Below are 24,736 nucleotides of genomic sequence, written 5' to 3'. Positions count from 1 at the left end.
GGGACAGCAGTATAAGGGAATGTACAGGTAATGCAAAATATACAATAAAGGTTAAATGAAATACCAAAAAAAATTATAAAAAGAATCAATGAGGCTTACCCAGCCCTCCCCTAAGAGCAAGGATTCTAATTCCTCTTCAGAGAATTAGCTTTAGCTCCAACACCTGGGCTGCTCTTCCTACCCACCCCGCCACAACTCCCTTAGAAAAATGAGAGCCTGTATTTCCTCCTTGACTCCAAGTGAGCAGTCAGTGTGTAACTCTACAAGTAACACAGAATCCTGGCAAATTAAATGGTAGTTAAACATAGGAACAGGATACAGAATAAGTAAACACGAACAGGATACGGCTCTTGCAAAAATAATTCTTTAAATCCAGCATTTAATAAATATTATGTCTAGTGAAGCACATTTGTTTTTCACTTTTTTCTGTTTTAATACACGAGACCACGGAAATTTTTATCATTGCAAACATTTATTCATTTTTCCTTTAGCATTTCTTTGAGTTGCTATATTCTATTTCATTTCCTTTTGTTTCAAAGGGCCCTTAATTTTGTAACAACTTTTCAAAATACGAAAAAATAAAAGGCTGCATTAAGTTTTCTCAACGGTAAATGGGCAGCTTTGAAAAGGTACTTTTGTTCCATTGGAAGAAAATGCTTACATACATTATTAAACATTTAAGCACTAAGTAAAATAGTGTTTGCTTCTTTTTTCTTGGCGTTCTTTTGATTTTCCTTCGCCGTTAAACTTATTCTGGGTTTGAAACAGGGTTTGCTCGGTAGATAATGACTCGTATGGTGATAATGAACAAGTAAAGTAATTCTAGAAATGCCTAGGGAAAAACTTTTCGTGATTCTTGTGCAGCTATTGTAGGTTGCTGTTTTTTTTAGAGCCCTGAAAAGTCCGTAACAGCAGGTATTCCTCGTTTCCACTCCAGGTCTTGAATCAACCCACCAGAATCCTACCTGTGTTCCTTTCTCTCCCCTCTAGCTCCCAAGTTTCCCTTCCCAGAGGTGCAGGCAGCATTCCTCAGAGAACGGATTCCTAACTGCCTTTTCCAGGCAGCCTGGCCCCACGTGACGTCCCCTAGCACCTGTACCCGCTCCAGCTCACAGCGCCCCCATCCCTCCGCCAGTGACAGACCCTGTCCGGATCCCCCTCCCCCAGGAGGTCAGGTTCTTAGGTTGAGCCTCGCTGGGCGGGCAGGGGAGGGGCTGAGCTTCGGCCGAAGCAGCAGCTAGAGCCCGTGCAGCCTGATTATCACATGACTCGACGGCGGCCGTAGCTGTGGCCGCGGGCTCGCCGGCTCCACTGGCTGGCCTGGTGGGCTCAGTTCTGCTCACTTAGGAGTCGGGCTCAGCGGGCTGGGAAGGGACTTGCTGCAGCTGCGGCCGCGGGCCGCTCCCAGAGTGCGCGGCGTACCCCGGCCCGGCCCGCCCGCTCCATGCCTCTCCGTTGCGGAAGTGTAGCCCGGGGAGGCGGCGGCGACTGGGAGCGCGGGAGGCTGGGGCTCGGCCCCCTGCAGCGCTAGGCTCTTGGAGCGGCGCGGCGCGTCTGGGCGGCCAGGCTGCTTGAGCGCCCGGCATCCGCAGCAGCCTGTATGCTCCGCGCTGCGCCTCGCCGGGCCCCAGCCACCTCCTGCTGCTCGCACCGCTGCTGCGGGGCGCCGGAGTAATATGCTCACTCGAGTGAAATCTGCCGTGGCCAATTTCATGGGCGGCATCATGGCTGGCAGCTCAGGCTCCGAGCACAGCGGCGGCGGCTGCGGAGGCTCGGACCTGCCCCTGCGCTTTCCCTACGGGCGGCCGGAGTTCCTGGGGCTGTCTCAGGACGAGGTGGAGTGCAGTGCCGACCACATCGCCCGCCCCATCCTCATCCTCAAGGAGACCCGGCGGCTGCCCTGGGCAACTGGCTACGCAGAGTGAGTGCAGCGACACCCGCCGCTCCCCCGCTCTCTTCGCGGCCCTTCCCCGCCCGATTCCAGCCCTCCTCTCTTCTTGTCCTCAGCCCCAGGGTTCTGTGGATGCCGGCGCACAGGCCTCGGCGGGTACCTCTTAATTTATACTGGCCCTTTCTGTCTTCTCCACCCCCCCCCCCCCTTCCCCTATCATCAAGGACGCGGGGTCTCCAGCCCTTGAATGGAGGTAGATAGGTGGGTGAAGCGCTGGACCGTGGGAAAGCTATCACGGATCTGCGATTCCTGGGGCCGTATACTTGAAAGTGCTTAGAACAGTTCTGCTGAAGTTTGAAACAGCAGGGAAACCTGGTATCAGCGCTCTCCCCCTCCCGCCTGCGTCTTTGTGCCTCCGCGCGAAGTTTGTGGGGTGGAGAGCCTGGAGGAGCCTCCGGCGGCCCCCGAGAGCTGGAGGCAGCCGCGTTCGCTCGTGTGGTAGCACATTTCAGAAGGTCTTAGTTTTATTTTTATTGCAGCCTAATAGCTCATTCGCTTCTCCTTTGCTTCTGCGCGTTCGTTAAATGCCAATACAATTTCCTCCAGTCCTTTGGGAGGGGCAAACTTATTCCAAGTGTTGAATGATAGAATTTTGGGTAACGAGCTTGAGCAAATAAGCGAGCATTTGAGTGACTTACTATTTGAAGAACCGATTGAGCTTTGTTGGCCTGGAGTGAAACTGGAAAAGGAGAGATGGAGGATTTTAATGGCCTCTGCCCTACTCTACGGCTTCTCCTCCATTGACTATTAATGACCATTTTATGAATGGTAGGGTAAGTAATGTTTCTCCTCCTACTTAGCATTACGAAACTGGGAAACTTTGAAGGTGGAATTTAACAGACCGGAGTTCGGGGGTTACTAGTGACCTGGTCTGTGCAGAAGTGCACGTGAAATCCCGGTGTCTTGGCACACCTGTCCCTTTAGCTTTAACTGGGTCCGCTCGGTAACTGTGCCCGCCCCAGTCGGTGCACAGCCTCGCCCTCTGATTGGTTTATCCGGAACCAATCAGCTCTCCCAACGCCTGGGCGCTTTGATGCTGACCCTTTTCTGGTGGCCCGGATACCCCCGGGCAGGCTTGGTTCCCGACACTCCGGGTTCCGGTGTGGGAGATGGCCTGGAAGATGCCCTGGCCTGGTAGATGCCCTGCTTAGAACCTGGAATTCTGTTTTCCTTCCTCTTTCAACATATAGCCGTTTCTCCATGGGCTGAAATAGAAAATGTGTATAAATGGGGATTGATGGCTGGAGTGTGAGAGTGGGGAAGCAGAAGTGAAACTGATGGGTGCTAAAACAATAAAAATTAACACAATAAAGGATAAGGACAGTAGAGAACCTTGGGGATGGGGAGGTACGACATAGCTTTGTAACTTCCAGGAGGAAGCCAAAGGGAAAGTAAACACCTGTGTAAGGAAAGACCTAAAGAAGGGAAAGGTGCCTGCCAAAACATACCAAGTATTGTTTCTTGACTGAAATAAGAAGACATTGTTTAAAAGCACATTCGGACCCCTTGCAAAATACAAAGCAGCCTGGAGGCCTACTCTGTCCTGCAATCGTGTAGCTGGGGGCCCCTGTGCCTGCCAAAAGCCTGAACCTGGAGGGCCGAGCTGTCATTCCAGTGCGTTTTCCAGGGCAAGGGCACCTGTTTGAGGGGCAGAAAGACAGGTTGAGAAATGGCAAGAAAATTATAACAGAGGTAGGAAGGAAGTTGTTAAAACATGAAATGTGGAATCCGATTGGACGCAATAAAAGGAGTGCCTCAGATTAGCAGGACGGAAAGGAAGGAGAAAAAACCACCAGTTTCAGATCCTGTGGATCCTGTGTCAGGCACATCATTTGCCAAGGGCTGTAAAGATTATAAGGGAATCTGAAATGAGACATGCAGGAGAGATTGTACTTAGAGGACTCTGCCCCTTCCTGGAGGGGCCTCAGTTTCCTTATCTCTAAGAAGCTTATCTTTTCCTAGACCAGGACATGGGAGATGTAAAAATTAATTATAAAAATAGTACAGACTTGTTAATTCAAGCAAGGACCAGTATACAAATGTAAGCCCTTCCCCATGCCCCAGAGGTAATGACAGTTCAGTGTTTGGTGTGTGTGTCTTTCTAGGCTTCTTTGGATGCACCTGTAAACGTGTATCATTCATTTCTTCTTTCCCAATCAGAGCCCTACAAAGCATGTTATTCAGTAGCATTTTCTTTTTAAAAAAATAAAGATTAAGTGGCATTTTTATTTTATTAAAATTTTTTTTATTGTTTAGAACCCTGTTAACGGTGATATCATATGGTATTTGTCTTTCACCGCCTGGCTTATTTCACTCAGCATAATGCTTTCCCGTTCCAAACAAAACAAACAAGCAAGCAAAATATGACCAAAGACACTGAAATAGGGAACAGGCTGACAGGGTCCAGAGGGGAGAGGGGAGAGAATCATAGGGGAAAAGGGGATGGACTCACATGAACAAGTATAAAGGCCACATGGACAATAACTAAGGGTGGGGGGTGGAAATGGGAGGGAGGTGGGGATCATGGGGCGGGGGGGGGCAGGCAGGGTTGGGAATATAAGACAGAAAGCTGTACTTGAACAAGAATTAAATAAAAAAATTATTTAAAAAAATTTTTTTATTGTTACTCTATTACAGTTGTCACAGTTTTTTCCCCTTTGCCATCCTCCACCCAGCCCACCCCCTGCTCCCACAGTCAGTCCTCACACTGTTGTCCGTGCCCATGGGTCATTCATACATGTTCTTTGACTAGTCCCTTCCCCTTCTCTCCACCATTATCCCTCTCCTGCCTCCCCTCTGGTGGCTGTTCCATGTTTCCATGCCTCTGGTTCTATTTTGTTTGTTATTTTATTTTGTTTATTAAATTCCTCTTAAAAGTGAAATCATATGGTATTTGTCTTTCACTGATGACTGGCTTATTTCACTTAGCATGATAGTGTCCAGTTCCATCCAGGCTATCGTAAAAGGAAGGAGTTCTTTCTTTCAGCTGTGTAGTATTCCTTTGTGTAAACATACCAGTGTAAAGGGGCCACAGTTTTTTGATTCACTTATTTACTGATGGGCATTTAGGCTTGTTTCTAACGCTTGGCTATTGTAAATAGTGCTGCAGTGAACATAGGGGTGCATAAGTTCTTTTGAATTGATGTTTCAGGTTTTTTAGGGTATAATTCCAGCTGTAGTATTGCTGGGTGAAAAGGAAGTTTCATTTTAAATTTTTTGAGGAAATTCCATGCTGTTTTCCATAGTGCCTGCACCAGTCTGCATTCCCAGTGCACTAGGGTTCCTTTTTCTCCACAACCTTGTCAGCATTTGTTGTTTGTTAATTTATTAGTGATAGCCATTCTGACAGGTGTGAGGTGATTCTCTTGTGGTTTTAATTTTCATCTATCTGATGGCTAGTGATGTTCAGCATCTTTTCGCATGTCTATAGGTCAGCCATCTGTGTGTCCTCTTTGGAAAGGTGTCTATTCAGGTCCTTTGCCCATTTTTTAATTGGGTTGTTTATCTTCCTGGTATAGGGTTATATAGTAGCATTTTCATAAAACAGTGTCATGGACTTTTTCCAAGTCAGTACGTGTGGAATTTCTTAATTCTTTTAAAATGTATACATAGTACTAATAACAGCTATACTTTATATATTACTATGAATATTTTATAAAATATACATAGTACTAATAACACAGTGCTTGCTGTTTAGTTCTGGCACTCTTTCCAAGTTTGTATCATATCATTTGACTCACAACAACTCTCTCAGGTGGTGATTTTCAGCTTTTTTTTATCTCATGGCATACACAAATTCTGCAGCACCCCCCAAAAAAAATATATATCCAATCTGACAAAAAACAGGTATAATTTTGATTTGCTCACACTGGATGCCTATCGTTGTGTTGTGTCATTTGTTTTTATTTGACAGTCTGAGGGAAAAGATGTCAGTGCCCCTGACAAAATAGTCAGCTATTGCATGTTTTAAAAATTCTTGCTCAGAGGCATACCACCTTAGCAGAACCTGTATTTGAACCCAAGCAGTCTGACTCCGGAGCCCCCAACAGACTCCCTCTGCACAGTGTAGGATATTATGGTACACCCATCTGTTCCCATGATTAACCACTAACGTCATCTTGCCACCTCCCTCTGTCAGATGTTGCACTGTGCCACTTCCTCAAAGCTTCAATTGTAATTTTATCTTCCTGCAAAAATATATCTCAAATGACCAAAAAAGGCCGAAATAGGGAAGGGGAGAGAAAGACCAGTAGGAACTGGGGCTATGATTAAAGGCTGCTACCAGTAATACTGCCCCTCACTACAGGATGTACTGGGAGGAGAAATTATCCTCAGTTTGTTCTAGAAGGTATTCAGTGCTTGAGAAGGAGTAGCATGGGTAGGAAGATTGCTCAGAGAGTGGGGATAAGAGAGATGCTAATGAGGCAAGGCTTGAGTCAGAAGTGGTTTGCTTATCTTTCTAGAAAGTGAGCTACTTTCTAAGCTTTCCTGGCGAGGAACAGTTGGCATCACTTGGGTGAGTGAGTGAGGAGTTACAGGAGAGTTGAGCTCTAGTGTTGATGGCCTTTTTTTTCAAATCATTTTTTATTAATGTTCAGATACAGTTGTCTCCATTTTCCCACCACCACTCCCCTCCACTCCATCCATCCCCACCTCCCACCCTCAATCCTGCCTCCCTTTGGCTTTGTCCATGGGTTCTTTATATATGTTCCTTGATGACCCTTTCCCTTCTTTCCCCCATTATTCCTGCCCCCCCTTACTGTCAGTTTGTTCTTAATTTCAATGTCTCTGGTTATATTTTACTTACTTATTTGTTTTATTGATTAGGTTCCACTTGTAGGTGAGATCATACGGTATTTGTCTCTCCTTGCCTGTTTGACTTGATGACCTTTTTGATGGTAGATAAAAAATGAGAAATGGTGTATTTGTTGCCACTTAGTATTAATGCCTTTCAAGAAAAGATATTTTGTAGATTGTAGGGCAAAAGAGGTAATTTAAGAAATCCCTGTGAGATTTTTAGGGATCCAGAAACTGAAGACCCTCACTTATTAATTCAGTATTTGTTGGCGTTGTGCAGGGTGGAATTTCCTGGTTCTTCTGAAAGTGCCCTGTTGTCGCTGAAAAATTTAGCTGCATGATTAAGGGCTGTGTGCTCAGTTTACAAGCACTCCAGTCACAGATCGCATCCACGGAGCTAAAATCTTTCCCCCAAAACTTGCATTTTAGTTTGACTTTGAAATCACAGCCTTAGCCTGTTGTATCTGCTCAGAGGGAGCCCACAGGAAGCAACAGTCTGACCCAGAGACCCTACCCCGCAGCTACTTCCTTTCTCTTTCCACAAGTTTACACACCACTCAGGTGGTCCCTGTGAACTCATTTCAAATTTTAATAGGTTAGGAGCCCAGTTTGAACTTTTTTCTTCATGACTTGTTTGCCCACTTTTCTCCTATTGATGGTCACTTGAACTTAGAAATAAAAGTGGGTGTGGAATTTGCATTTGAAACTATGGCAGTAGAGAATGCCAGAGAAATGTGCAGGACTCTGTATATGAAAGTATCCTGTGCAGGTTTTTATTAGTGGTAAATTCCTTTGTTTGCACAGAAAGAATAATAATTATAGCATGATTTTACTTAGGCGATAGCTATGACTATGCATTCTTTAAAAAAATTTTTAGTACCTTTCTCATAAAAGTGCCTTGGACATGGATATAAAAAAAAAAGACAAAACAAAGCAAACAAACAAAAAATAGAATAAGCTGTCTTGCAAGTTCAGAATTGTGAAATTTTGGATGAAATAACCTTATTTAAATCCTGCAAACAGCCCATAAGTATTTGCATGTATTTTGGAATCTCTATGGTGTTTGTCTCCTGTCAATGGCACAAATTAGCAATTACCAATAAATTGCATTACCGTCCTGTGCAGTGATGGTGACAGAGAAACTGCTGTTCCTCCCTTGCTCTGCAGCTCAGAAATCCCCAGGCCTTTCTTTTTCCTTTTTAACCTTGTCCCCTGCACCCAGCCCTTTGTCACCTCTTAGCAGGGCTCCTGCCTGAGAACTTCCTGTTTGACTTTGCAACTGAAGAACTTCCAGGTTCTCCACTTCTCCTTGTGCAAGGTTGAAAAAGCAGTGGGGTTGGGTGGGGGTGGTGTCTCATTTAGCAGAGCTCACGAGAGCAGTGAAGTCCAGAGTCACCTAACATATTTCTCTAACCTTTCTGCTAACTTGCAGAAATTACTGATTTTCCTATTTTAAAGGAGGTGACAAAGCCCTCTTCCCTTTTTCAAATTTAACAGTCTAATGAAGCCATCCCCTCTAAGATGAACTCACTGGTCTGTCCTTTTTCATAGGAAAATGTATCAGCTTCCTTCAAAGACTAGTGCTGCTGCAGGCAGAGGACTGAGCTGATCCGAAGGGTGTGCTCCTTCTGTGTTTCATCCCAGCTAGGCAGACCGTCGTCTCTGGTACTGCCCCACCTCGGAGTGCTTCCTCAGTATCATTACAACCATACCAATTAATAATTTAAAATGGGTATATACCATTAGTTTCGGGTGTACAACGTAATGATTTGATATATGTATATATTGTGAAGTAATCACCGCAGTAAATCTAGTTAACACTCAACACCCATAACATACACAGTTACAAAATGTTTTTTCTTTGTAATGAGAACTTTTAAGATTTACTCTTCGCAACTTTCAAATAGGCAGTACAGGATTTTAACTACAGTCACCAGACTTAGTGATTTTATAACTGGAAATGTATACCTTTGACCACCTTCACCTGTTTCCCCCCTCCCCCCCAACCTCCAGCTCGTACCTTTCCCACAATCATCAGCCAGTTCTCTGTATGACTTCGGGTTTTGTTTTTGTTTTTTTCTTTTTAGATTCCACATATAAGTGATATTATATGGTATTTGTCTTTCACTGCCTGACTCATTCCACTTAGCATAATGCCTTCAAGGCCCCACCATGTTGTCGCAAGTGGCAGGATTTCCTAATTTTTTTGTGGTTGAATAATATCCCATTTTCTATAGATATATGTACATATATGTATGAATGTATGTGTATATATGTAGATCTATATCCATTCATCCATTGATGGATTTGGGCTGTTTCCATGACTTGACTATTGTAGATAATGCTGCAATGAACATGGGGTTGTAGATACATTTTTTAATTAGTGTTTTAATTCATTTCCTTTGGCTAAATATCTAGAAGTGGAGTTACTGGGTCATACAGTAGTTCTCTTTTTATTTTTTGAGGAACCTCTGTATTGTTTGCCATACTGGGCTTGCACCAGCTTACATCCCTACCAACAGTGCACCAGGGTTCCCTTTTTACCACATCCTCATCCACAGTCGTTCTCTCTTGTCTTTCTGATACTACCTGTTCTAGCAGGTGTGAGGTCATGTTTCATTGTGGCTGCGATTTGCATTTCTCTGATGATTAGTGATGTCGAGCACCTTTCCAAGTACCTGTTGGCCATCAGTATGTCTTCTTTGGGAAAGTGTCTATTTAAATCCTCTGCTCATTTAAAAAATCAGATTGTTGGCCTTTTTACTATCGATTGTGTATGTTTTTTATATTTTGGATATTAACCCCTTATCAGATATATGATTTGCAAATATCTTGATCCATGTGGCAGGTTTCATTTTCATTTTTTGATAGTTTCTTTTGTCATGCAGAAGCTTTGTAGTTTGATACAGTCCATGTGTTTAGTTTTACTTGTGCTGCCTTTCCTTTGGTGTCAAGGCCAAAAAAAATCATTTCCAAGACTGATGTCAAGGAGCTTACTGCCTATGTTTTCTTCTAAGGAGTTGTATGGTTTGGAGTCTTATGGTAAAGTCTCTGATCTATTTTGTGTTAATTTTTATATCTGGTGTAAGGTAGTAGTCCAGTTTCATTCTTTTGCATGTTTCCCTGCACCACTCATTAAAGAGACTAACCTTCCCCCATTGTATATTCTTGTGTGTTTTTGTTGTCGTTGTAAATTTATTAACCACAGGTGCGGTTTATTTCCGGGCTCTCTATTCTGTTCTATTGATCTTTGTTTGTTTTTCTGCCCATACCATACGGTTTTGATTGCTATAGTGTTATAATGGGAACTCAGGAAGCATGATGGCTTCGGCTGTGTTCTGCTTAAGATTGCTTTGGCTGTTTGCGGTCCTTTGTGGTTTTATACAGATTTTAGGATTGTCCATTCTATTTCTGATAAAAATGCTGTTGAAATTTTGATAGGGATTACATTGAATCTATACAAGGGACGGCAAAAGTAGATTTACAGTTGTTTGTATGGAAAATAATATAATAACTAATAAATGATGTAAGAATTAAATTCTGTGCTTTGAGTACTCATAACTGTAAACCTAGTTTGCCCCACCCCATATATTACTTTGTGTTGCGTGGATATTTTACTACTATTTCTATCCGTGAGTGTGGAGTAGCTTTCCATTTATTTGCTTCTTCAATTTTTTTCACCAATGTCTTATGGTTTTCATGTACAGGTCTGGCACCTCCTTGGCTAAATTTATTCCTAGGTGTTTTTGATGCAATTGCCAACAGTATTATTTTCTTGTTTTCTCTTTCTGATAGTTTATTATTGGTATATAAAAACACAATTGATTTTTGTATATTGATTTTATATTACTGAATTTATTATTTCTAACAGTTTTTTGGGAGAGTCTTTAGGGTTTATGCTATGCAGTATTTCATCTGCAAATACTGACAGTTTTCACAGCTTCATATCTGTGAGATGCTTTTTAAAAAAAGATTTTATTTACCTATTTTTAGGGAGAGGGGAGAGGAGGGAGAAAGAGAGGGAGAGAAACATCAATGTGTGATTGCCTCTTGTGCACCCACGACTGGGGACCAGGCCAGCAACCCAGGCATGCGCCAGAGTGGGGATGGAACCGGTGACCCTTTGGTTTGCAGGCTGGCGCTCAGTCTACTGAGCTACACCAGCCAGAACTGTGAGATGCTATTTATGTATGTATGTATGTATGTATGTATGTATTTTTTGGCCTGATTGCTCTGGCTAAGACTTCCATTATTAAGATATAAAAGTGGGACGGGTTGGGCATCCTTGTCTTATTTCTGCTCTCAGAGGAAGAGCTTTCATCTTTTCACCATTGAGTTAGCTGTGGGCTTGTGATATATGGACTTTGTTATGTGGAGGTGAAATTTCCTTCTATACCCAATTTATTGGGACTTTATCATTAATGGGTGTTGAATTTTGTGAAATGCATTTTCCATATCAAGATAATTATATGATTTTTACCTTTGTTAATGCAGTATGTCACTGCATTAATGCATCCATCAACTGCATTGATTGATTGGTGTATGTTGAACCATCCTTGCATCCTTGGAATAAATCCCACTTAACAGTGGTGTATGCCCCTTTTAATGTATTGCTGGATTTGGTTAGCTAATATTTTGTTAAAGAGCTCTGCATCTGTATTAATGAGAGATGTTGGCCTGTCTGGAGCTGTGCTTGTGTGGTTTTGCTATCAGGGTAATGCAGGCTTCCTAAAATGAATTTTGGAAGTATTCTCTCCTCTGTTTTTTGGAAGACTTTGAGAAGATAGGACAAATTATTTTTAAAGGAAGATATTTTTAATTTTTGATGTTTGGTAGAAATTAAAAATCAAGTGCCTGTATAATTCTCTCTTATTTGTTTAATTTGAACAGCAGATTGATATTTTCCCCTGTTGAATATATGCTGTTTTCTTTCAGGTAATAAACATTCATTTGCTTTTGTTAGTTATGTCACTCAACCAGTGAAATTGCATTCCTACCCTGTGTGTCAGGCATTGGTCCCATGCTGGCTCCGCAACGTGGCATGGTCATCATCCTCAAAATTCTGCCCAGTCATTTTTCTCACTTTAGTGTCTTTTTTTTTTTTTTTAAGAGAGAGGGGAAGGGAGGGAGAAAGAGAGGAAGAGAAGTACCCATGGGAGAGAGAAGCTTTGATGGGTTACCTCTCATATACATCCCAAAAGGGGACTGAACCTGAAACCTAGGCATGTGCTCTGACTGGGAATCAGACTGGTGACCTTCCACTTTGGGGGACAACGCCCAAACAACCTAGTCGTGCTGGTCAGGGCTTTAGTGTCATTTTTGAAATTCAACTGAAATGAAATCATGAACTATTGAGGTTGAAAGAGACCAGTACCAGGAAGTGGTGGTGGTAGGTTGGGGGCGGGGGGTGCAGTGTTGTTTTGTTTCGATGTCTTAATGCTTCTGAGCGATTACAGACCTCAGCATTTGGAGCCTCCTTTAATCCACATTAAGGAAGCAAGCTGTTCTCTCCAGCAGGCGTTGTGGTTACCTGCCAAGTTCTCTCTGTACCTGTGTAGAGGTATGAGTAAAGGAAAAAAATATTCTGATACTTGTTAAAGTATTAAGAAAGACTTTATCGAAAACTATTGCAATAGGGACATTGTAATATGGGAGAGAGATTAAACTCAATTCCGAATCCATCAAAGACAAGTGGGAATTCATTGCCAATGAATGGAGTGAGGAGGTCAGTGGATGGAAAATTACTAAGAGGAGAGATTTCAAAGGGAGGAGGATTCTTCCTGAAGGCGGGTTAAGGACTTAGACATCAAAGGTAGAAGAAGATGAGGCAATTGATACATATCAAGGATGATCAGATTTGACTGCTAAGTCCTGACATAAAAAAACAAATTCGTATTTACCATCACCAACATAAGAACCAGTGCAGAGGCAGAAAGAAGTTTTGAGGAGTTTTTTTATAAATGCTGTGATATTGCTTCTGTTTTTCTAATTTTTCACAAAACTATAAAATCTTATATTTATCTGCCCAGGTGGATTCCCAAGCACTTTTTCTTGGAGTTAGGCTGAGAACTAGTTTTTTTTCAGGCCAAGTTTTTTCCCCCCCAGCAGTTGCTGCTATCACTGTGATTACAATTTTGAATTTTTTCCCCCCGCAGTGTTTTACTATGAAAATTTTCAAACATGCAGAAACATTGAAACCATTATATATTTAGCACCTGTATGTCCACCATTTAGATTGTGTGATGCACTTTTTGCTAAATTTGCTTATCCATCAATACAGTCTTGTTATTCCTTTCTCTTTTTCTGTTTTTTTTTGACAAGACAGACAGACACACACACACACACACACACACACACATCAGTTTGCCATTCCACCCATTTATGCATTGGTTGCCCCCTGTATGTATGCTCATGGGGGATGGAAGCCACAACCTTGGTGTATCGGGATTATACTCCAGCCAATTGAGCTACTCAGCCAGGGAAACTGCTTTGTTATTTTTAAGTATGTTTCTTTTAGTCCAATGGCTTTGATTGATTCTATTAAGTTATTTCCCACAGTTCCTTAAAAATTAGGTTTGACATTCAGTTGAGAAAACCACCAAAGAATTGAGTCCTCATCCAAGATTTACCTTTTACGACATTGACACCCTGCAAGTGCTCCCTCAGCCCACACACTGTTCGTAGCCTAGCATTCCGCAGCTGGGAGCTTTACCTGGGGTCAAATGGGAAAGGAGTTTGCTATGCCCCTGTTTACTTAAATCAGTAGAAGTTTATTTACAACTGAGTCACTCCTCTTTTCAGCTGTTAGCCAGTCAGTTGAATATTATCCGAGGGGTACTTTAGTAAAGACTTCAGAATGTGTTGTTTGGAAAGCACTTGTGATGAATGAAGAGAAGACACTATTGTGCTGTGTTCCCCTTACTTCCAAGTAGATACTGTCCCCTAGGAGCCTCAGGGAAATCACAATACCTGCGTACTTGCTCTTTGTCTGGTGTGGTCAGATTAGTTGGGTCTTCTGGAATGTGAATCCACAGTTAGTGTTTTCTTTGTTATACTCTTTCTGACTTAGTTTTTTTCTAAATGGTTGTACAATTTAAATGCTTACCTGTATTTTCTCTCCGAGTGGACTTTATGATTCCTTATTTAGAAGAGAGAATAATGATACCACCCATTTACATCTGTATAGCTCTGGATGATTCTTAAGGCCCTACCATGTGCACTTAAATATAAGGAACTTTTATCCATGTTCAATTAAAGAAAAACTAAGGCCCAGAGAGAACCTACATTACTTTAGAATCACATATCCTGGTAATCAACTCAGATTCATTGAACTTGACTGTTCCTTTTGTGAATTTATTCGTTAATAAAAACACGTCATATCCCTATAAACAAAAGTTACAGAAGACAGTGTAATGTATTTTGTAACTTAAAGGCCACTGATAAGACCTCATCTCCAGGTGGTTTTAAATTGGATAAGGGCATATTGGCACTTCAGATTTTGTATAAAAGAATTCTTTTCAAAGGTTTTAAAAGTATGGTTGACCTTTGAACAACTTGGGTATGAACTGTGCATGTCCACTTCTGTGCAGATATATATATATATATTTTAATAAATGCCTGTATTGTTTTGGTCTGTGATTGGGAGTCTGCAAACACAGGGCTGACTATATGCATTGACCTGTATCTTTTTATGTAAAGAACTTGAGCATTTATGGATTTTAGCACCCGTATCTGAGATGGGATCCTGGAACCACTCCCCTGTGATACTAAGGGACAATTGATGTAGTTGAATTTTGGGGAGAATCAAATATTATACATGGATTTTCAGCAGTACTGGGGTTGGTGCTTCTAACTCCCATGTTGTTCAAGGGTCAGTTGTAGTTCTATTGAGTAAAATAGACTTAATTATACTTTAATTTCTTAGTATATGTGCACTGCCTAAAAAGTCCAGAATCTTGTCAAAATTACATTTTTTTCTTAACTTCAACATGCTTCTAAATATATTTAATGTTTTTGGAACCCTATAAGTCTTAATACCAATCTACTTTTTAAAAAAATATTTTGTTTATTTTTAGAGAGAAGGGAAGAGATGGAGAGAAATATCAATGTGTGGTTCCCTCTCAGACTCCCCCTACTGGGGACCTGGCCTGCAACCCAGGCATGTGCCCTGACTGGGTCTGAGACCAGCTACCTTTTGGTTCACAGGCTGGCACTCAATCCACTGAGCCGCACCAGCCAGGGCCCAATGTACATTTTTTTCTAGTGATGTCTTCTTTTCTCTTTTCTTTTCTTTTCTTTTCTTTTCTCTTCTCTTCTCTTCTCTTTCTATTTATTTTTAGAGAGAGGGGAAAGGAGGGAGAAAGAGAGAGAAACATCAATGTGTGAGAGAAAACATTGATTGGCTGCCTGTCGCTCTCCCCTAACCAGGTACCTGGCCTGCAACCCAGCCACGTGCCCTGATCAGGAATTGAACTGACAACCCTCAGTCTGCAGGCTGCCTCTCAGTCCATGGAGCCACACCAGCCAGGACTGTAGTGGTGTTTTTCTATAGTTAATAAATAGATCATGTGTTTTACTATAAATACTTAGAAAAGAGGAAATATACTTAGGGATTCCAAATGATGGGGCTCAAATTATGAGTCAGGTTTTTTGAGAGAGCCCTTTTTGAGATTTACTTGGCACGTTCTGTTCCCTAAGTTTTTATCTGACTTAAGCATAGTCAAGTTTTTCAAGATTGAAGGGAACTTTTCAGTTTATTGGACTTTGGAGGCCAACAGGAAAGGCTGGCAGTGCCAGGGTAGCGTTTCTTTGCTGGTCCTCAGCATCGTGGACTTTGAGTGACTGTCTTGTGTCATCAGTGACTTGCGGGCCTAGTGGAGTCTTGCTGGATGGGTGGTGTGATTAATCCGCACAGGGCTAAGAGGTGGAGAGAGAGTCAGTTTGCCAAGCTGACAGGGCCAAGGTGTTTCCGTGTACCCTGCTGTCTCTTTAGAGAGTTGACAAATAGACACTTAAGCTGTTTTAAAAAAAAATGCCTCTTTTTACTGTATCAACTTTTTCATGTCATTACTGGAAGAAAAAATCTCAGGTGATGGATTGTTTTATTAAATAAAAATGCTGTGGATTACTGAGTTACTATATTTAGATAGTCTGCTGTGGTGTGCTAATAGTTATCCTAAGCCTTTTTGAAAAGGTGAACATTGACAGATTATATTTAGAACACACAGCTGGCAAAGATAAAAGACAGAAAATGAATGTTTAGTAGGAAGCAAATTTTAAGGTACAGTGACTATGAATAGCCCATTAGAGGATGTGTGGGGAGGGAGCAAGCCAAACTGGTATTACTATAGAAAGAACTATTTAGAGGTTTGGGTTTTTCCCCCCCTGAAGGTAAAAGGAAATAGCTACCATATTTTGTTGCAAGTAAATAGCCTATCAGATTGAACTCTAAAATATATGTTTGGAAAAAATTAGCAATTTTATAGGCCTTTTAGAACTGTGTTTACCCTGGGAAGTGGCTTCAGAGAGCCAGATTAGATGGCCTCTTGGCACGCGTCCCTGCGCTAGCTCCTAACAGGCCGTGCTGCTGCCCTGTTGTTAGAACCAGGTGTCCACGCTGGGCTGGTGACTCAGTGCAGCAGCAAACAGGAAGAAGGGAAGATTTGGCAACTCGGACCACAGCAGCTGCTCTTTATTTTTTAAAATATCTAGGTGCTTAGATGCGAATGGTATGGGCCCATAGTTGAAGCCTTGCCTCTCCTCCTCTCCCCGTGCCCCCGGGTCAGCAGGTCAGTGCTGACTGAGGCCATCTGGCCGCACTGGCCCTTTCCCACCTGGAACACCACCTGGAGCCCTGCCTGCTGCCTCGCCTCGCAGGCCTCACTGGCATCCTGGGACGGCAGGTGTCTGGTGCAGCTGGTCTCTGGTGCAGCTGGGGGCAGTATTCGCCTCTAAACTTCTCACCGTGATGGGCCCTTTTATTTTAAAATTTTTCTGAAATAGATCCCTTATACAGATTCTGCCCATCAAACTGTAAAAAATAAGTATTAAGCTGTCTCCTTAAAGAGTTATTTTTGAACCAGACCCGTGGTATCTTGTAGTCAGCAGGAACCACATGTGTGGCAATTGAACTAACATTTCAGCCACTATCAAAGGAGTAACCTTTGTTTCAGTAAAGGTGTGAACCTTTGTTGCTCACAATCTATTTCTCACTAACTTTTCTACCCCTTCAGTATTTAAAATCGCTCTGGTCTCTTACTGCTTCCCAGAGCCTGGACCACACGGTGGAACTGTGCCAATATCCTTGGCTTTAGCATCAACCCCTGGGTTTTTAGCCACGTGTGCCCAGATTCCTGTCAGGTCACTTTGTTTGGGATTCAAAAGTGTAACACCTTCCTTCAGCACATGACCTCAAAGTCCCCAACGTCCTTTTCCCGTTGAAAAACTCAGTTTTGTTTCCTTGGCTCACACACAGTGCTGCTGGTTGCCTGACAGACCTGATGCTTGTCAGTGGCAGATTTAATTCAACTCACGCTGAGAGTATGCTTTTTTGAGCAGATTTTTGATTCTTGGGCAAATGTTTATCTTGTAGAAGTTTATGTCAATGACCGACTGTTAGGTGTCTACAAATTTATCAAGGTGGAGGAAGGCATTGATCAGTCAGGAACGTAGAATTAATTTTTAATATGATATATTTTTTCTCATTGCAGAATTGATGGATGCAGTTAGGCACTTTAAAATTCTCACAAGTACTATGAAGAACATAAACAATATCCATGAATTCTTTCACTGTAATTAGCTTCAACTGATAATTTGCATGTATCTCTTAATACATTTATATTTATTTACAAGTAGAATAATTCTGCATACTGATTAGTAGTTTTTTCCAGTTTAAATGGTGTGACTATTTTGCCATGTAAATAAATATTGTACTCTGTCATTTTCAATAGCTGCATTACATTTCATTTATGGTTTTAACATACATTTTTTTCATTGGTGGCAACCATTTTTTTTTACTATTAAAAACAGTCCTGGGATGAATATCTTTGTGGATAAACCTCTGTTAAGCCTTAATTTGAAAAGTGACATTTTTCTGGGGAAAAAAGTGTTCAAATTGGACTGTTCTAGTATTTAGTGATGTTATTTAATGATTTGAAAAGATCCGTGTTATGATTTGAAAATAGTTTTGAGTTATGTACTTTATTTTAAAGTAATTCACCAAAGTAGTGTTTTGGCAAGACGGGATTATTGATTTAAGAAATATTACTGCTTCTTTTTTATATTTGGGATTGAATAATGCGTTGTAGAAAATAGCCCTTAAGAACTAACCTAAGGCCCTACCTACTGTGAAGAACTGCCCAATGAGCCTGTCTTCCTCCAGTACTAACGGCACTCATTGGCTGTCATGCATTTAACTGATAATCCATGATCTCTCATTTGAATTGTTTTAACTTTTAATCAATAATCTTGAAGATGTGAGCATTATTATACACATTTGAATTTCTCCAATACTTAAATCCATCTACATCGATACTCAAATACATATAAGCCTGATATAGTGGAGACATAACATAGTTCTCTTAATTTCAAATGAAGGAAAGATCATGTTATTCCATAAGCTGATTTCAAAGTATGTGCTCAGCTCCTGGGAATACAACAGTTATCACAATACTGTTGTGAGATATATTTCAGACATCTCTCTGCTCAGCAAGTGTTTGTCGGAGGCATTGGCTGGCATTCTTTGTGTGTGGACTGCCCCGCAGGGAAACAGGGAAAAACATACATCCAGGTTTCTGACCCTTAGCTGGAGGTAAGCAGTAGGAACAGATTCAACTAGAAAAAATAGATTTCTTGGTACATATGAATGAGTGGCTAGCAGTGGGAAGTCTGTGTGGATACCGAGTTCAGAAAGCCATTGAAGTTTCTGAACATCACCAATCTTCTCTGCCTGCTCACCTGTTCAGCTTTTTTTCCTCTTCCTCACTTTCTTTCCTTTGTAGTTTTTTTCTGTCTTTAGTGTATTCGTGGGGCACATGCTTGTTAATCTTTTCTCTGTGCACAAGCTAAGACATTATTAAATAAGGCACAATCTGTGGTCTAGTTCATCTGTGGCCACATTATTGATACAGAAGCTTGCAGTTTGCTTTCAAGACAAAAACTCAGAGTCACCCACAGTAACTGGCCTGTTTCTGTGTCTCTCCAACCCCAAGCCAGTATCTTCATATTTAAAATCATGTATGTGTAGGTATGATCCAATTAGAAGAAAGAAAAATCTGTGTTAAAATTTAATTTGAAAAAATAAAATTCGATGAATTAATTTCCACTTCTATATTGGCGTTGGTTCTACAGCTGACCTGAACAGCTTTCGTGTTGGTCAGCTACATGTAGAGAATGCTTGCCATATTAGACATTAAAACTGAGAAATTTTTTAATGTTTCACATTTATTTAAAAATAAATATGTAAACATTTTAATGAAGCATAACCATTATTTTCCAAAACAAAAAACCATTTAGTGGGAAGAGTGGCATCATTGTACACTTGTAAACCTCTGTAGTGTCTGGCTTAATGGAAGACAGGTGGATTCTTCCCTGCTTCTGTACTTAACCTGTGTGTTATCACACTCACGTCTAAACCCCGCTCATACTCCTGCAAGAGTGAGAGGGCAAGGGAGAGTGACAGGATGGTGTTATGGCGAGAATCCTTGGGACCTCAGGCATCCTCTGAAGGAGTCTTGGGCACCTGTGGGTCTCAGGTTGTACTTTGAGAGCTGTTGGTGCAGAGGACAAAGAGTTAGCATCACTTTTTATCTATTTTTTTTACCTGTATTTTATAGATGGAAGAGTTTAGACCACTTTAAAAAAGTTATGGCGGAATGTAGTGCTTCCACACTTGCAAAGAATGTTTGTCTTGGTTCAGGAGGACACTTTGCTGTACCCCCTGTGGTCTTTCTTCCAGATGTACTTTGTCTTTTTCAGTGTACTTTAGATTGTGTTTGCAGCTTTATGAGATACTAACTAGTTATTTTATTACATAAATATAATAGGTTAGGTAGTTATAAACTGAAGGGTGAGGCATATTCATTTCAGTTCATATGGCATTCAAGCTTTCAGAGTATGTTATAGGACAGACATTAAAACCAAAACAGAAGGGGTTTAGATTGTGTTATATTAATAAAGTTCTATGTTCTACTTCTATGTTCTGAAAGTTCTAAAGTTCTAGTTCTATGCTACTTTGGGCTCTTTAAGACTGTTTGACAGTTGAGGGGGGTTAGTATTATCCGTCTTTCACAGATAATAATGAAAAGAGTAGGGCCCAGAATTTTCTAGAGTTAGAGGACAAATCTTTGAGCACTTTGGGTCATAGCAACTCTCGGATTATTATTAGTGGTATTGCGTTGATTTTCTTTGTCTCATCATACATTTACTGTGCACTTCGCATGGGCTGAAGGGACAAAAGATCAGAGATTTTAGCCTAAAGAGGCTTAGACTGTTGTTGGGAAGCAAAATTTGTGAAGAGAGTAAAACCTAAGCAGTGTGCCGGAGGCGTACCAGGGTGCTGGGAGGAGATGAGTAACTCAGAGGGGCAGCTCTTGGTCCTCTGGACTCTCCTAACCAGCTGTGGCTTCAGCACCCTGGTCCAGTCACTTAGTCTTCAGCTTTACGGCTGTGAGGTGCTGAGGGAGTAAGGAGCACAACAAAAGTTGTGTACCTGTTAATTAACTTCTGCTTACTTTTAAGTAGGACACTTGTATACCGTTCAGAAAAATGAATGCCTTTTCGTTCGTGTTATCTTAAAATTCTTGAAGGATCTGCAGGCTGAAAGTGCGTTTTAGTCAAGGTGCAAGGGAATTGAAAACCTAGTTTCATCTGATTTAATGATGCAAATGTATAAACCTAACAGTATGGTAAACCTATTGTGGTGAATTCATAACTGAGCCTCTTGCTTGGAGGGTAGCCCTCGCTCCCCAACCCGGCACAGCCCTGCGGGAATGGGCACCAAGCGCAGACGGTAGCACTGTGTTTACAACAAACACAATGAAAATAAACTTTTAAATAAACAGCCTGTCCCAGATGAGAAGGGACGAAAATTTTAGGCTTTTTTCCTAATTCTTTCAGAGTAATAATAGTTGTTACAGTGTCCGGAAACATTATGATTTAAAGTCTTTTTCTAGAAGGCGAAATGCTTCAAAATGTTAACAGCGAAGCAGGTGAAGTGAAGGTGGTGGTGATTCCAGCTCAGCTGTTCCTGCAGGTCCCCCTCTGGGATGTCCTTTCTGAGGCGGAGGTCAATTAGAATTTGTAAAGTTATGTGGATGTCTGAACTGAGTCTGTGAAAAGTTGAAAAAAGGGAAATTGTTTGAAACCTCATACGAGTCCTTCCAGAAAAAAAAAGGAAAAAAAATCACGACCAGTTTTACATTCAGTCCCCCCCAGTGGCCTGACAGCAGGTGAGCTGAGGACATCCCGATGTTCCCAGAATTGTGCTGTCACTCGCTGCAGAGCTAATGTCCTCTGCTTTGGCAGGTAAGTTGCTGTGGAAGCAGCTGTATTTGATGTAATTTTGATCAATACCTTGTACGAATATGTGGCCCCGTAGCCACTGAGTGAATCACTCTGTTCTTCTCAGTGTCTCAGACCTAAGAGCGAAGGACACAGTGTCTTGCTTGAGATTTGGTTTTGAAAACCTCATGTAAGTCAAATTATGTTTTAAAAGCACTGGGAAGCTTGCTACTTAAATATCCACAAGCTACTATATTCCGCAGGACATATTCACAGTGTTGAGAATATTTCTCTTAAATTGTAAATATCCACAAGCTACTATATTCCGCAGGACATATTCACAGTGTTGAGAATATTTCTCTTAAATTGAGTTGAATTTTTTATTATGCTCTGTTTTTCTGAAGTGGAAGATAGCTAGTTGATGTGCTCATTTCGAACGGGAGTGACCAGCAGCCAGCTGGCATCAGCGACCCTCTGTAGGTCATCAGGGGCTAGCTGATGAGGATGTGTGTGTGTGGGACTCTGCTCAGCTTCTTCCCTAGTGAGCTTTTTTAAGATTTTATTTATTTATATTTACAGGGGAAGGGAAGGAAAGAGGGAGAGAAACATCAATGTATGGTTGCCTTTGGTTGCCTTTCGTGCGTCCCCTGCTGGGAGTTGGCCTGCAGGGAACTGGCCTGCAACCCAGGCATGTGCCCTGACTGGGAATTGAACCGCGATCCTCTGATTCGCAGGCCTGCGCTCAATCCACTGAGCTACACCAGCCAGGGCTCCCTAGTGAGCTTTTTGATACCCTTATAGGATTGATGTATTTTACCTCTCGGTATCTGCGTTCATACCACAACTGGTTGAGCTTCCATTCCACTGGTAGGGCTATTTTCATTTAAATAATGCTATTCAACACAGTATGCTAACTTATTTCTCACAAAAAAGTGTTTGAACTTAACTTACATATCCTTTCCTAAGCTCTTTGTTTTCACCATATCTCAAAGCAGTGATTCACCTCATCTGTAAAGCTAATTTTGCAGCTTTATGAGATACTAAGTAGTTATTTTATTACATAAATATAATTGGTTAGGTAGTTATAAACTGAAGGGTGAGGCATACTCATTTCAATTCATATGGCATTCAAGCTTTCAGAGTAGGTTATAGGAAAGACACTAAAAACAGAAGGGGTTTAGATTGTGTTATGCTGATAAAATAAACCATTTGATTGTTCAAGTGTGTTTACTAAAGAAAATAATATATAACCAACTACGTCCATCAGTGGGTGCAAGTAAAACTTAGACTATTCCAGCTAGCTTGGCAGAAAAACATTAAGTTAATTCAGTCTTTAATCAGTTAATATTTATTAAACCTCTACCCACTGAATGAATATAAGGCTGTGATGGTTAAAAATGCATATCCTATCTTCAAGACGTTCACAGATTAGCAGAGGAGATTCTGTGTGTGTAACTATAATACAGTGAGGGGCTGTGGTAAACAGATGGATGAAATGCAGTGGGAACCTAGCAAGCGTGGGTCGGGGAGGGGCTTAGTTCTTTCTGGGGAACGTGGGAGGGGGTCAGCCAAGCTGACACTGAGGGATGGGTGTTGGCTAGAGAGGGCTTATGAGGCAGACAGCTCCATGAGTGAAAGCATGGTGGTGTGAAAGGGGCTATTTCTGGGAATTAGAATACCATTTGCGTTTATATATCTGTAAATATGTATCTCCTCAGAGGAAATCCCCACCTGAAGCCTGAATCACCTGGCCCAGATGTAGGATGGTTCTCCCTTCCTACAGAAAGAGTAGGTGCTGATAACGTGTTGACTACTCTTCACTTCTGCCAGGCGTGGCCTCTGGCACCTCCCTGTAGGACTGTGCTTCCCTTCATTATGGTAAACGGAGCCATGTCTGAATGATGCCTTTGCATTCAGGAATCCCACTGGGCTGCTCATGTGATGTGCACCTGTGCACTGTGTGTCGAGGAGTGGGGGTGGGGGGGTGGGAGGGAAGTGAGATCTTACCTGCCTCTCAGATGCTGTGTGATTTGTCATGGATGCAGGTCTAAGGTGAATTCACTATGGACCACAACTCTTGCTGCAGGAAGGTAACGACGAGGCACATCTCCCTCCTTTGCCGATGGGATCACCTGGATGTCCTGCAGAAGCTGTGCTGCAGTCTGCCAAACACTCCCCCACCCCCACCCCCTGCTGATGGAGAATCACCAAGGGAGCAGAGCTCATTCTGGAGTGCAGGGCCCTAGAACTCCAGAAGGCCCTGCCTTCAGGCACGGGGCTGCAGACACACTGATACCGCCTGTGTTGGACAAGAAAAAGGGCCATTGGAACCCTAAGATAGTTCTTTTGTTCTGGAACTTCTGACTCACTGCAATTAAAATGAGAGTTAAGACCCATTTCACAAAGTATCAGATCTTAAAAAAAAAAAAGTACAGAGCAACCAGGGAATAGGGCTGAAAGCTGAAAAGGTGGATTGGGATGAAAATTGTGAAGGCCCTTGTATCTCATAGTAAGGGACTAACTGTAGACCACAGCCAGTGAGCAGCCACAAAGGATTTTTTTTGGTAAGCAGATATTGAGAACAATCCAATGAGATTTAAGATCGACATGACTGTGAATGAGGAAGAGGTATGTGGTAGAGTTGCCCAGTGCTTACTCTTCTCTGATTCTCTTCTTGTCTGGACACACAGAAGTCTTACTTTTTTCTGCTCCCTTTTCGTCAAGATGAGCCCATGTGTCTAGTTCTAGCCAGTGTACTGTGAGCAGAAGCCAAATGTCCCTTCCAGGCCGAAGCATTTAATTGTCACTGGAAGACTTTCTGGCTCCACCTTCCTCTTGTACAGTGATGAGGCCGTGCATTACAGATGGTTCACCCACAGGTTATGGGAGCCTCGGTCAGCCGAGCCCCTGTAGTGGGGAGAGTTGCTTGGTAGAGTTGTTCAGGTTTACTGTGATCAGCATTTGTTGTAGGGAGCTACTAAGATTTAGGAGATGTTTGTTATCACAACATATCCTAGCATATCCTGACCAATACATGGTGGTCATTTGTAGCATACATTTGTAGATGGAACCTAAAGTGGAAAAATGGGTTTTACATTATTGTGTTCCCATATACTGAATAGGTGCCATGTGAGAAAAAACCTGCATCCATGCTGAGTTAGAGTTAAGTAGGTTTCCCTATAGGATTTTTTAGATCTTTTGATATGTTATGGTGAATTTTGAAACTCCAAGCTAAGGGACAGTATGCACTGCTTCCTAAACTTACCTGACTGTGGAATCCATTTTTCTGTCCATTCTCAGTAAGTGCACTGACATTTTGAGGAATGCAGTTAAGGAAATATTGGTACCAAGTTACACAATTGTAATGGTCTAGACATGAAACTGATTGCAGAAACCAAGGAGAGTCCTTGACTGGAAGGGAAGGGTAGATTTGAAGGAAACACTGAAGGAGGGATCGGCAGGAGTGGGATCTAGTGGATATGTAAGGGA

At 41.9% G+C, this 24,736-nt stretch overlaps 1 protein-coding gene across 1 annotated transcript in view; it reads left to right on the top strand.

The window, feature by feature from the left end:
- Nucleotides 1–1,200: 1,200 nt before the first annotated feature.
- PPM1H (protein phosphatase, Mg2+/Mn2+ dependent 1H) overlaps nucleotides 1,201–24,736 on the top strand; it is a 241,855-nt gene continuing 218,319 nt past the window's right edge. The window contains exon 1 of the mRNA XM_037063062.1: nucleotides 1,201–1,921. Coding sequence (XP_036918957.1) covers nucleotides 1,677–1,921 — 245 coding nt within the window. The 5' untranslated portion in view covers nucleotides 1,201–1,676. The remainder of the gene's footprint in view (nucleotides 1,922–24,736) is intronic.

This window comes from Sturnira hondurensis, unplaced genomic scaffold (assembly GCF_014824575.4).
Source record: "Sturnira hondurensis isolate 20B ecotype Veracruz unplaced genomic scaffold, ASM1482457v3 Scaffold0014384, whole genome shotgun sequence".
NCBI lineage: Eukaryota > Metazoa > Chordata > Mammalia > Chiroptera > Phyllostomidae > Sturnira > Sturnira hondurensis.
Note: the sequence above shows the minus strand (reverse complement) of the source record. Positions and strands in the feature narration are given on the sequence as shown.